The 13,509-nt window shown below is 52.3% G+C and overlaps 4 protein-coding genes across 4 annotated transcripts; 2 read left to right on the top strand and 2 right to left on the bottom strand.

The window, feature by feature from the left end:
- Positions 1–1,078: 1,078 nt before the first annotated feature.
- AYO21_03278 (hypothetical protein) lies at positions 1,079–1,849 on the bottom strand (the record flags this gene model as incomplete). The annotated part of the gene is made up of 1 exon (XM_022653252.1): positions 1,079–1,849. The coding sequence occupies one exon, from the start codon at positions 1,847–1,849 to the stop codon at positions 1,079–1,081; it is 771 nt and encodes a 256-aa protein (XP_022514354.1).
- A 4,690-nt stretch (positions 1,850–6,539) lies between these two features.
- On the top strand, positions 6,540–7,909 carry AYO21_03277 (hypothetical protein; the record flags this gene model as incomplete). Its single annotated transcript, XM_022653251.1, has 3 exons — positions 6,540–6,554; positions 6,619–7,142; positions 7,195–7,909. The coding sequence occupies 3 exons, from the start codon at positions 6,540–6,542 to the stop codon at positions 7,907–7,909; spliced, it is 1,254 nt and encodes a 417-aa protein (XP_022514353.1).
- A 1,881-nt stretch (positions 7,910–9,790) lies between these two features.
- Positions 9,791–11,338, top strand: AYO21_03276 (hypothetical protein; the record flags this gene model as incomplete). Its single annotated transcript, XM_022653250.1, has 2 exons — positions 9,791–9,955; positions 10,340–11,338. The coding sequence occupies 2 exons, from the start codon at positions 9,791–9,793 to the stop codon at positions 11,336–11,338; spliced, it is 1,164 nt and encodes a 387-aa protein (XP_022514352.1).
- Positions 11,339–12,700: 1,362 nt separating this feature from the next.
- Positions 12,701–13,098, bottom strand: AYO21_03275 (mitochondrial import inner membrane translocase subunit tim14; the record flags this gene model as incomplete). The annotated part of the gene is made up of 2 exons (XM_022653249.1): positions 12,701–12,973; positions 13,048–13,098. The coding sequence occupies 2 exons, from the start codon at positions 13,096–13,098 to the stop codon at positions 12,701–12,703; spliced, it is 324 nt and encodes a 107-aa protein (XP_022514351.1).
- Between the last annotated feature and the right edge of the window lie 411 nt (positions 13,099–13,509).

Raw genomic sequence — 13,509 nt, 5'->3', positions numbered from 1 at the left:
CACTGCAGGTCTCGCCTGGCTTCTGGAAACGAACCACTTGCATGCTGCCACGGATGACCAATAGCAGTGCGCACCAAGGTACCGAGTACAGCCTTCAGGCTGTGTCGAAGAGCTATTGGACGGCCGAAAGGTACAGGAGGTGATGGACCATTCAAACCACTCGAAGGGTTCGAAGAAAACGTGGTTGTGGTAGTATATGTACAGCACAGCCTCCTTTACATACCCGCGCTGGTTAGGGACTTTTCATATTGGTAGTCCTTTGTACCAAGCTACCCTCGTCCAACGGTTCCTCAAACGTAGACTTTGGTTCACCTCATCTTCGTATCGTACATGGAATAGGCTGAGCAGGGTATATTCACATATTCTGCCTGGTTCATCTCAAAAGGCACTAGATGAAAGTCGTCTCCATCAGAGTCATCGGAAGCTGACTGGGCTAATGCCAAGTCTGAACAATATCATTCATCGTTCTTGAGGGATGCTCGCGTCTCTGCCCAGCATGCCTTCTGAGCAGCACTCCCACGTCATTGCCTGGCCGAATCTGGTCCATTGACACACCTCAAAAAGCCTGTTCTTGTCAGATTTTGGGGGTAACAACCAACTATTTGCGCAAATCATGTCTATAGATAGAGCCATACGTCCTGGGCTGGGAGTAGTTGAAGTTTCCCAGCCTGCGATAACGTCACCGATGCAGATCTCGCATAAACGGTGCCGTATGTACCACTCTGACAACTATCCATCGAAGACAACGTCAGACATAGACGCATTAGGCTGATGGTGTGTCAATCTCGTTGCTGGGTCCAACTCGAGAGCTGCGTATTCGACTGCCGTCACTGAAATCCCGATGCTGCACTAGGGCAGTTTTGAGTCTCGATTTGGGAAGTCATATCCATTCTTTGGCCCTCGCGGGGGTGCCTGGCCTGCCCGGTAGTGTGTCGGAGGATTGGCTCATTGCTGACCCTGATTGTCCGTCTCATCAACTGTGAGAGGCGAGATCAGGCGTCCAAGAAGCATGTTGGTAAGGTCCACCAGCCAGTGGATCTTTCAAAAGTTCCGTCTGCAGAAGAATCTCGCAGGCAACTCAAACATCTTCATACATCGACTCACTCTTCACTCGTCCCCGACCGAGCCAGGCGCCTGGAGGAGGTTGTAGCAAGCCGTCTACCTTTTCAGCAATCTGGCCTCTTCTTTGCTCTGCGGCACGTCTCTCTTCCTGATCCTTTTCTGATTCAACCCGGCCTTTGGTCTCTGCTGCTGCTGCGTAATTACCAGCTCCTCCTCTTCCGGCGTTTCCGGCGGGATATAGATTTTGGCTCTGTGGACTAGGAGGTTTCGCTTGAGCGGGAGATGTGAAACTGGCTGGTAAACTCGGGCTTCGCTGAGGAAATTTCACGTCGGCAACAACATGATTCCCGGCTCCGCCACGCCCAGCAGACAGATACTGAGCTGAGTGCTGGCGCAAGGGCCTCGTATCATGCGTATTGATGCTTTCCAGCCTAGCTGCCGCTTTGCGGCGCTCTGCTAGGGATCCATGTTGTGGTGGCCGATTCGCTTCGAGATCAATCGGCGAAGTAGATCGAGGGGCGAGTTGGACGTCCGTCTCCCAGGTGAAGTTGCCAGCGCCACCGCGGCCAGTCTTAACATAGGGACCATAGGCGGAGGACATGGAGACAGAGGACACAGACGAATGGCCGTCGTCGTGGGAGGAGTACTCGGAGGTAGAGTGGGACTCTTCATTGTGTCGAAAGGAAGTGTCAGTGGCCATGGGCGAGACCGACGAAGCGTAGGAGTCGAGCAACCACGACGCCCATGATTGTGTAGCAGCAGCCCAAGACTGCGTGGTCGAGGTCATGTTGTTTATTGCCGAAAGGTGTCAATGATAATGCCTTTTGTGTGTTGTGTTATTTTCAGCAATGACGCATTGACGGCTACCACAATAGCAACCGAGAAGGATCAGGATCCCTGACAAGGAAAAAGGTGGGGGATTTGCTTTCTTTGGCTTCAGACCTGGGAAGACTTGTACTCGTAAGCTCCGATAAACATTGCAGTCTGCAAAGTCAATCAATTTTCTTGTCTAAATACACAGACTTTCCGAGCAAGCCAAATGGCATCCACAAAGAGAATGTGGACGACGGAGGAGGAGCAGGAGGACGAAACCAATAAATTATGGCTAACGGTCGACTTTCGTATTTTCTACTGCTTAGAAGTTCATGACAAGCTCAAAGGTCCGTGGCGCCGGAACGACGATAAAGGGGGGAGTTACAGGCAACCGCAAACACTAATTAGCTGATGGTTTGATTTTAGAAGACCCGAATACGGCTCAAGGCGAGATGAAATTGGGGAGCCACAAACGCCGGAGGGAGGAGAATGACTTGAACTCGGCTGCGCTTCTCACAGCCTCAGGTCAAAGTCCGACCACAAAATGCGACTGCGTGAGAGATAAAACTAGACAGAAACGACGGCTTGGTGAGCGCTGGCACACTGGGTGGTTTACTGAGACGAGATTGAGGTTAGGGAGGTTAGGGTTGGATGTAGGGGGGACCGGGGTTACTCGTAGGTATCGGACTTGTCTTCCAATAGCAGGCAGAGAGGAAAGATAATGATAATAATAATAAATAAGAAGCCCCTTCAGCCTTGTTCGCCTCACGGTGGAGGGGGACAAAAGCGGACATTGGCCGGGATGTTTTGGGGGGAGATTTCACTACTACTGGACTCGGTACTTGGTTGAGGACGAAGCAATCACTTGCAGTCAGCCACCAGCCACCAACCACCAACTACCAGTGCCTCAGTGCCTCAGTGTGTCACCGTGGGAAGTTATGGTTCCCTCATGCTTGTGCTCGTATCTACCGAGTACAAGTGAGAACGAGAGACTCGACTCACCCTCTAGGCACCTTGCACGTGGCCACCACCTTCCAGGCACCCATGTTTTTCCAGAGCCACTTGAAGTCCACCCCTTTTCTTGGTCTTCCACCTTGTAACGCGGGGCTCGGCCGGCAAATAATCCATACCGAGTACAAGCTACACATTGTAGGTACATACGAGTATGCAGACAAGGAGACCCCCTACCTGGTAAGTCTTCCCCTCTCGCTGCAAGGTGAACTTAGTCGTGCAGGCTAGGCAGATGAGGAAACCAACAACGAACTCCAATATCACCGAAAACCTATCACGTTGCAGTACCAAATAAGAGAAACAATGACTGAAAAAAAATGTTTTTGGGTGGATTTGTGTGTGGTACGATAAGGGGCATCACTACCTCGTTCGCTCGTACTGAGGACTCGTACTGGCTCATGAATAGATAGGGATAAGGGGCGAGATGATGCTCGGCTGCCGGTCGTTATCAGTTCTCCTGCACTAGATACTTGGATGTTCGCCGATTTCGGACCCTGGTACAAGGCAATGAATGGTATATCAGGTATGACATGTTTGGTAGAGTGAGCGTACAGAGTACCTCATTATCATTGACCTGGATTGCTGAATTCCGGGCTCCTCTCCCATCTTTCTCCTCGCATCTTCCGGGAAAGGAGTGTATGTCGTATACAAAAATACCCCCTCATCTCTTTCTCTTCCCCTCCCGAACCCGGATCTCGGTTGACCTTCGACGGCAGCTGGATCGAAAAGCTGGGGCAATCTAAGCTCCTCCTCGTAAACCGGCCCAGCCGAGGCTTGCCCTTACTTGTAGATAGAGACAGAGGTAGAACCCCGCTACCTACGAGTAGTGTCGTGTACCCGTTATCCCGTGTAACCGAGTAGTCGTGGGCTGTCTCATTACTGTGGTCAAGGGTAAAAGGCACAAGGTTGGATAATCAAATTCCTGGGTGTTTCTTCCGGGAAAATGCACTCGATATGATGGCCTGCTTATCCAAGCGCCTATGTACCAACGTGTCAATCAGGGTGATCTTTTACATTCTGTATCATAGTCGGTGGCCTGCTGAATTGTCCGATTGGGGTCCGTTGAAGGATCAGCGCCGTGACTGATCGACTGGTTTCGGTGCCACGCGGATGGTCATCGACCGCTATGTAGCATCCATTCTCATTTGCCGGAGCCCAAGCATTCCTGAGAGACAGGCATCGCAAGAGATATTGTACCAGAATACTCGGTCCTCTGTTCCAGCATTATTCAAACAAGGGTCTGCGTGTCTGCGTGGACTTGTGGGCAGCTAAGAAGGCCCCAGGCCCATGCTAGGACTAATCCGTTTGGCCACCCCATGTTTCCCGCGTCCGTGCCGTTTCCAGGTCGTCTGAATGATGACGAAACCGGCCTGACCAGTGCCGCCGCTGACTTGGACGAGCAGGAAAAATATTATGCTTCCTGACAAAAATGGGCCACGGGGCCACGGGCTGAAGCCGCATCTTGCGCAAGCCATGCATTAAGTGTACGATGTACTCGTAACAAAAGTAAATCACCAGTTGGCAGCCGATGACGGCATCTGGAATTCGGATGGTGCGTGGTTTTGTGGCCGTGGACCATTGGCATCAGGCGACCTCGCCTGACGGCTCGGAAGTCGCCCCCAAGGCCCAAGGATTGGCCTGTAAGAATCCCAAACCGTACCTGGCACCTGCTTGTTGTGCACAGTTCGCATGGCGGTTTGGGCATGGCTGCTGGGACTTTGATCTTATCGCTGGTTCGACCATTTCCTTGTCATTTGGTCCCCCACAAGCTCCCCTAAGAAGCCATGGTGCCTTGCCGGCGAACTGCCTATTGCCTGCTAGTGCCGTCCCTGTTGCACTAGTTATCATACCCAATGACACGTCTGTCGCCAACCTGGGGGCATTGACCACAATGCCTATCCTTGTCCAGGCCATGCCAATCAATAACTCCCTCCATACCGCGAAGCGGGCATGGTGATTCGCGGAGTCGCAGTTACAGGTCGGTGCCTCGAGCGCAGGAATAATGAGAAGCGCCCATCAATGCCCAGAGTATCCATAGTGTTTTAATTTTTTTCTCTCTCCTTGAACACAACCTTGCCCGCGCGAGGCCCCCAGGTATGCGTTGCGGACTCGGATCCAGGGGAGGTCCGGTTTACCCCTCTCTTTCTCTGGGACTTCAGAAGAAGGGCATCCGATCTTCTTGATTTGTAGTCGCGGTGGGTCACCGTTTGTACCGTGTCTGGTCGGCCCAGAGTTTTGGAGAGTTCAAAGGGGGGAAGACAAGGAGCGCTGCGGCTGTCGAGCTCTTTGGGGCGGCACGGGGGGGTTGAAGCCAGTCGGTTTTTAGTCAGGTACGGAGCGAGGAGCTGATGGCGCATTTTAGCCATCAGCCCTGGCTTGCCTGACCCATGACCTTGAGTAGTGCATGACTTGATCAGGACCATGCTCTTTTCAGCTTGTTGCCCCATCTTTTCCCATGGCTCCATGTCCATGCCCCATGCCCACAAGTGTGTGATCTGTCGCCATCAATCGCAAAGAGCTGATCAATTCCCAAAAATCATGGCTGTGTTGTCCCCTCCCCATTTCCCTTACTTTTGTCGCCCTTCCTCTTTGCCTTTTGATCTGTTTTGTTTTTCTTTGTTTTTCTTTGTCTCGGTAACGCGTAACGTGGATCCGTAGAGAGGGCGCCAGAGCAGGAAACAATTTCTTCAACCGCCCATGCTGCTGAAACAGATACCAGTGAACTGGTCTAGAGTTCGGTGCGATTAATTTCCTGCTGCGAGCTTGAGACGCTTAGGCCCAGGCACGGGCGACCCCGCAGCAGGTGTGGCAGAAGCAAGGGACGCGGTCAGCCAGTCAAACACAAGGCCAGGAGAGGAGAAACCCAAAGAATAGTATCAGCACGAGGATAATACTCAAATCGGCACGATCAGCAGGTCCGTCAGAGAAGGAACAGAAAAAAAAAAGAACAGAAGGGAGACGGCCATCTGCCTGACCTATTCACCATCATTCTTTCTTACACGTACCTACCTCTTCTCTCTCTCAAACTAATCTGACCTGTTGTGTCTTTGGATATTTCTTGATTCCCAAGTTCAAGTCTGGCCGGGCTTTGGTTGTGCCAGCACCGCTTGGCCGTCTCCCAACCTGAATTGCGCGCCCACACGCCACAGGCTGCGATCCTCGATCGACGAACCACGAATCCACCCGCCAGCAAATCCCGAACCTGAACCTGAATTCCTAATAAAAGTCTCCCCCCAAACTTGACCAGAACTATTCCGCCCGTCGGTCCACGCTGCTCCCACAGTTCACGGGTCCAGGCCACACATTTTCCCACAACTTGACTTCCTGTACCAGACCTCAACCACCTTGTTCCATCTACGGATTGTTTCAATAGATTTTTTTTTTTCTCGATAGAACAGTCCACCGTGACAACTGCATCGCCGCCGACTTTCAGTGGACATTTCGATTCCAGCTGCAGTTGCCCACCCCCTCGCGCTCCTCAATCCTCTGATTTCTCGGGCATTCCGAACCCCACAAGACGCACACACACACACAACACCACCCTCTCACCTCACTTGGCTGCTGTTCTTTCTTGACGACTCTCAAGTCTCAAGACTGCCTCCAGTTTTGAGCTCGAGAGTCGTCTGATTTCAAGAACTTGACATTATTTCAACATGGCCTCCTCCAAGGTGAGCAAAGGGCTCGGCCCATTCTCGACGCCGTGCTTGTGCTGACCTGACTTCAAAAACAAAGGAACAACCGAGTTCTCGACCTGCCTCTGGCAGCTTTTCCTCACGCCACCCTCCTGCCTCTGCCAGACAACACTCTCATTCCATTTCACTGTCGGCTACAAATCCTTCCCATCGAGTAAACAGGAGGAAGAGTGTGAACGCAGGTGCCTCGACAACTGCACAGGCAGCGATTGCCGCGGCGTTGAGGGACCAGGGCGATCTCCCTGGTGTCCCGGTCCTGAGCCACCGCCGAAGCACAAGTTCGAGAAAGATGACGGAACCACACTCGATGAGTGCTCGGCCCAACATGCATTCGTACTTTAACGGCCCCCCTGGCACAGCTGCCGCCGGTGACAACGATGCAGTCGAGGACAATTCCAACGATGAGGATACCCAAGCCTCATCTAAGAACCTCAAGAATCGGAACCGGCGAGCAAGCGAAGGATCACACCTCATCAAAGGCGAGGGCAAAAAGTCGGCTATTGAATTGAGGTGTGATACTTGTGGCAAGGGCTACAAACACAGCAGCTGTCTCACCAAGCACCTGTACGTAACTCCTGTGGTTCCTCTTATGTGTGGCTGACGCCGTTGATCTTAGCTGGGAACATGATCCCGCATGGGCAATCACGTCCAAGTTGCTCATTTCCAAGCATCAGCAGGTTCAGCTGCTTGAGGCTGCTTCGGTGTTGTGTAACATGACTGCGGAGAATTTGCCAGCTGGACAATCGGAGATTGAAATCGCTGCAATCGATCCAAGCGAAGATTCATCTGGATCTCCCGGGTTCTCCTCGTCCGAAATGCAAGACGAACTCAGCTCGGTCGAGACCACCCCTCCCCCCATGAGTGAGGCGGCGTACCCCGTGCCGGACTCGAAAAGGTTCAGCACGGGCAGCACTGGCTTCTCGCGGTCGTACAGATCTATTCCATCGAGCTCGTACGCCGAGAGCTTTCATTCACCGGGACTGCCACCTCATCGGCTCTCTGGGGTAGACTTCCGCCCCAGCACGTCTGGGACTGACGATGGCACGCTGGCGGCTGCGACGGCAGGTCTCACGTTCAGCAGCGGAACTCCTCGTACCAAGCCTACTTATCTAGGCGCCGATGTGCCCCCTGTACCACCATTGCCACAACAATACCAATCTTTCAACAGCAAATCATCCGACAGTACATTGACAGCTATATATAATCCGTTGTTGCAGATGCACCCGCCTGCGTTGACGCAAAACCTTTCGGACGAGCGCAATTACCGGGACGGGAGTGATGACAGGGATGTCCAGATGGACGATGAAGAGATGTTCAGGATGGATCAATAACGCGGTGCAACGAAGCCAACGCCGCGGGGCTAATCACATCCATCCGCTCCTTTTGATGACCCGTATTTTCCTACTTTTTATTTGGCCACATGCTTGGGGCACTTGCTTACTCAATTGTACGTATTTGATTCCGACATACAACCAACAACTTCTCCATCTGGACTTGTCGAGGGATTGCCCGTCCAGTCCACCATGACAAATCAGCTGCTAGGACAGTTAACGACAGGAAGACGACGGTTCTTGGGTTGCACCATTGGAGGACATGTTTCAACATGACGAAAACATTGGAGGCACAAGGCTACTGGAACTATTATACTTTTTTCCCATTGTTGGAGAAGAAAACTATATAACTTCTGTGCTCCGCGGACAGATCCTGAAAACACCGATGAGTCGACTCTTGCAGACGCTACGAAGTCGACGAGGTTAAAGTGAGTGGGACTGTCCTGCACGATGCGTTGAGCAGGATACAATATTACTATAACGAAATGGATTTCATTGTATGCAACACGCGACCTGGACATGCTTTGCCTATTTCTATCCGCCCTGTGTCTGGCAGAGGGACTTTCGGAGAGGGAGATGTCTCTTTAACTAGGGAACTCTTGTGATGTGGGACGCCTTTTTTATCGTTTGAGCTGCATTGTTTTCCAGGATCTATTGGTGTTGACGGGATATCGCGTGTTCTTTTGAAAGCGCGTCGCAAATATCCCCGCGATTTCGATCGGCAGGATTGACCTTTGACTAATGGAATAGTGTCGTGATTGACGATGAACTCGAGGTACAGATGGATGTTACGGTGGGCAAACGCTGATCAGGGGCAACTAATTTTGGCGCTTCGAAGGATGGAGAACCCCTGGATCGAGACAGGGAGGCAATGAAGATCTTCAGGTCGGTCTATCTTGGGGTCTTTGCTTCCTGATTCTTTGAGGTGGGAGCCCAGTGATGTGACCATGTCATGCTTTAGGGCTAGTAGTAAGTTGATCGATCGCTGCGCTGGACGCTACAGATCAAGCTTATATTTACATGGACTAGGCGGTGGGACCTGGCCCTTTTGAAGGCGAATACTTGTTGATATCAGCCAATGTAGCCTCAATGTGTTAGGAACCAGCTAACTAAGGAGATGGTGAAGGACAAGGATTTCTTACTGAGGTAGTCAAGCTCAGGTGTCCCTCGAGTGGATGATGGAATTCTCGGTCGGTAATCGGAAGATCTACATCTGAACTAACAAGTACAGGCGAACGGAATTGGACCGAGGTCATTTTCGTTGCAATGCAATGCAATGGCATGATAAGGATGAGCTGGGACGCTGGGAAGCTGGAGAGCTGGAGAGTAATTGTATTTGAGACGTAAATATGTGTTGTGCTATAATACAACAAATACTGGTGGTCCTGAATGGGTTAGATAGATACCTAGACACTAGGTAGATACCCAGATAGAGCCCGATACCAATGCTGGAAAAGTAGCTAGCTAGTATTATTATACACACGCATTAATTCCTGCTTGGTCGTCTTGGGAGTATCAACATCTTTACATCATTCCCATCTCTCTCGTTCTCCACACGCCGCATCTCTCGACACGAGTCGGTCGCCTCTACCATTGACTCAGGTATTCGACGGGCGTACTTTTACCCCCACAGCCTCGTCGCCTATCGCCTCGGAACCTTTGCCCGCTTTTGCCTCTCACCATTGAATGCCTGCCGTCACCACCGCGCGATAGATAGATAAACGCAATATATTCACGATCCATCCACCATCCACCATCCACCGTCCGGCTGCATCTCTTTGATCTGGAGCACAGTGTATTCCACCACTCCCAATTGTGCCGAGGCCCCCCTTTTTTTCTTCCAAGACTTCCCGTTAGTCGATCGTATCGCTTGCACTCGAAATGCCGCTGACGGCGGCCGAAATCATCGCCCACCCGGCCTTTGATACCGTCGAATGGCACCTCGAACCCTCGAGGTCTGGGTACTGCGAGGTGGCCAGGGCCAGGCACGGTGGCCCGTTTAGGCTGTACTGGGAGATTCATGGCAAGGGGGACGTTAAGCTGGTGGTACGTATGACTCCCGTCTCTTAATTGTTCTATTGGACTTTTTTGTGCTTCCTGGTTGATGGCGTTGCTTTGGGTGGCGGGAAGGACGGGGACGAGGATGAGTGAGAGTTTGGGGGTTCGTGTAGGATTCCTGGTATGCTAGCGAGAGGTGGTTAAGAGACTTTGCGGGAGGCGTGAGATTTGTGGTGGGGAGTCTGGTCAACGTCAACTTGGACTCCTCTTGGGGAGAGAGAAAGAGAATGTGAGGTTCTATTATCAGATGGAGGGGAGTGGAATATCTCAAATAAGAAAGAGCCGCGTGACATCGCGTATCCCTGCTTCTCAACGCTCAACCTATACAGTTCCTATCTCACTCCAAGCCCTTCTGACCATCTTTGTTCACAGTGGATCATGGGCCTCGCCGCCTACCGCACAGCCTGGAAGCGACAGACCAAGTACTTTGGACATGAGCGGTCGGACAAGTACTCGTGTTTGGTGTTTGATAACCGCGGAATGGGTCTCAGCGACAAGCCTTCGTGTCGCTATTCCACGTCCGAGATGGCCCGCGATGTGATTGACATGCTCGAACACGTGGGCTGGTTACCACCCTCCTCGACTACATCTCCCCATCACGCCGCACCGGCACATGCACACGCACACGAACCAGCGAAAACGACCGAGACCGTCCCGCCTCCCAGACGAGACCTACACTTCATCGGCGTCAGTATGGGCGGGATGATTTCGCAAGAACTGTCGCTGCTGATCCCCCACCACGTGGCTTCGCTCTCGCTGATATCGACGGCGCCGCGCCTCGTGCGCACCGTGCCCTTTATCCAGAACCTGCGGCAGCGGATCAACATGTTCATCCCGCGCGACATTGACGTGCAGCTGGACGAGATCGCGCACCGCCTCTTCTCGGACGAGTTCCTGGCCCTGCCAGACACGGAGTACCCAGACGACCCGGCGCGCAATTTCCCGACGAACCGCGACCGCTTTGCCGCCGGCGAGCTGCAGAAGCGCATGGACCGCCACGGCTTCACCAAGAAGGGCTTCATGCTCCAGGCCATCGCGGCCGGGTGGCATCACAAGTCAGCCCAGCAGATCCGAGCTCTGGGCGACGCGGTTGGTCGAAGTAGGATCGCTGTCGTCCACGGCACTAGCGACCGCATGATCGATTTCCATCACTTTGAGTTGTTGCGCGCTGAGTTGTCCCTCGAAGAAGAAAAAGGGAAAACTTCGGGCGGCGGCGACACTGACAGCTCGGAGCCTTCTTCGGGACCTGGATCCTCCTGTACATTCAAGGTCTGGGAAGGCAAGGGCCACGTCCTAGTCTGGGAGGTCGAAGACGAGTTCAATCGCTTTCTGCAGGACCACTTCGACACGTGCGCCAATATCGAGGGATAGGGTTGAATAACCAACCAGAGTCGCTTCTACGAGCAGCAAGACAAACTACCGCACTGCCTGCCTCTCGATATTGTCCATTCCAGCCTTTTTTGCTTTGATACTACTCGGTCAATGTGTGAATGGGCGGAGGTATCGCATCACCAACATGACCGGCATTCCCGCACAGGAGGAAGTGCACAGATGTAGCCAGATGTCGTTGATCGACTACCCAAATCCACCGAACCCAACCCGACGCAGAACCAACGTTCGAGATTCAAGTCCACCATGGATAAATAAATACCGCCGCGCAAGCAGTCAGATGGGAAACAGTGGAATCGAGAGAGCACGCCAGAGCGCACCATCCCAGCCAAGCCAGAATAGAATACAACGAAGCATGAGCTAGAGAGAGAGGGAGAGAGAGAGAGAGAGAGAGAACAGGAGTTACTTGTACAGCCTGAGTCTTTCACAAGCTTTTTTTCGTTGGGTTAGATTTTCAAATTGACGTGTGGATATGCAGATATGGGGGATGAGGAGATAAGATACATAAATGGAAAGGTACAGTAGCGAAGGACCGAATTTTTAATGCGGTAGGATAGTGATGCTATAATATACCTAGCATAAACATTAGGTGCTGGCTCGGTAGAGGGGGAAGAGACTAACTTACACAATGTACGAGGTACTGTAGAGTGCCTAGATGGTTCGTGATTTCACAGCAAGACTCTTGGGAGACACAAGAACAAGACAGTAAGGATAAACTAAAGGAAGGGATCAGGTACAATGTACCGAGTAGACCTTTACGATTTTCTCTCTCTCTTCTTCAACCCGCCTCGCTTCCTTCTCCGGTCAATATACAGATCCTCTTCTCTTCTTCTCGCCAGGACCCCTCGCCATATTCTATCCTGTCCCGTCCCGTCTTGTCCTGTCTCGAGCGGAGATATATATACGTACACAACATCCACACATCCATATACACTCTCTGTTGTACAAAGTCTTCCCGCTTCCTGGACATGTAAAGTGATGGGCGACAAAGACGGGGCAAAAACAGATTTCGTCACTGCAGATGCAGATGTGAGATCCTCGTCGTGTTGCAATATCGCCCGTAAACTAACGCCGTGCTCTTTTCTTCGTATCCAGCCGCGTCGGGGAAGAATCCCCAGATGAACCGACCACCAAAACGCCCGCGCTATGCTCCGGCAATAAATAGCCACACACGACCCGACCTCTTTCTACCAAGGGATTGTCGAGGGACGTCCAACCGCAAGGACATATTAACTTTCCCGCCACCGTCACCATCTTCTGGCTTGAAACATTTTCTGGCTTGATCTGGCTTTTTGCTCAAGTGATATGATAGTGACAAATTACCATCGTCTATTATTATCATCATCACCCATTCCGCTCCAGAAACTCCTTGGCCTCATTGACCTTGCTGGCCAGGTACGGACTGCCCCCCCTGTCCGGGTGATTCGACAGCATCAGCGCGCGGTGGTTCTTCCGGATCTTGTCCTTGGTGAGGGTCCGCTCGCTGAGGTCGAGGATGAGCGACGCCTCCCGCTTCGTCATCTTGGGTTCGAACCCGCCCTTGTAGAACGGTCGGCCGAGCGCGTTCAGCCCGTTGGGATTGCGCCAGCGGCGGAAGGCGACGAGGCCGGCGCGGCCCTGTGATAAATCGTTAGCATGTCGACGGCCTAGGAATGGGGGAGGCAAGTCAAAGGGCGAGGAGTGGGACGTACAAAAAAGGCGGCAGCGGCAACGCCCACGCCGATGGCGAGTGTCGAGGCCATTTTCTCGCTGCGATCAGGAAGGTAGGCTCGATAGTTGAGGACTTTTCTCTTCTGGAGACAATTGGATGGAGCTCTAAAGAATATGGAGGATTCAAGTCGGAGAGAGCGATGTGAGTTGAAGGGAGGGGGTTGTGTCGTGGTGAGAAACAGAACTGAGCGTCTTCGCCTACAGCTAAAGAAGAGAGATCTGCGACGTCGACAAGTCTGCTCTAGAACGAAAAAGATTCGCTTTCTACAGAGCCGGCTGGCTTTCCAAATCTGGAAATTCCGAAGGCCGCGAGTGTTCTGCATTCGACAAGTATAGCGAGGTGCACTAGTGCGGAGCATTTGAGTCGCTAGCGAAGAATACTGACGGAAACATATGCTCCGCCGTTGTTGATCTTTCTGTGTGTCGGTGCTGAGCGCTAATAA

Source organism: Fonsecaea monophora (genome assembly GCF_001642475.1).
Source record: "Fonsecaea monophora strain CBS 269.37 chromosome Unknown Scaff16, whole genome shotgun sequence".
In the NCBI taxonomy this organism is placed as follows: Eukaryota; Fungi; Ascomycota; class Eurotiomycetes; order Chaetothyriales; family Herpotrichiellaceae; genus Fonsecaea; species Fonsecaea monophora.
The sequence above is the reverse complement of the archived record's forward strand: the minus strand, read 5'-3'. Positions and strand labels throughout refer to the sequence as shown.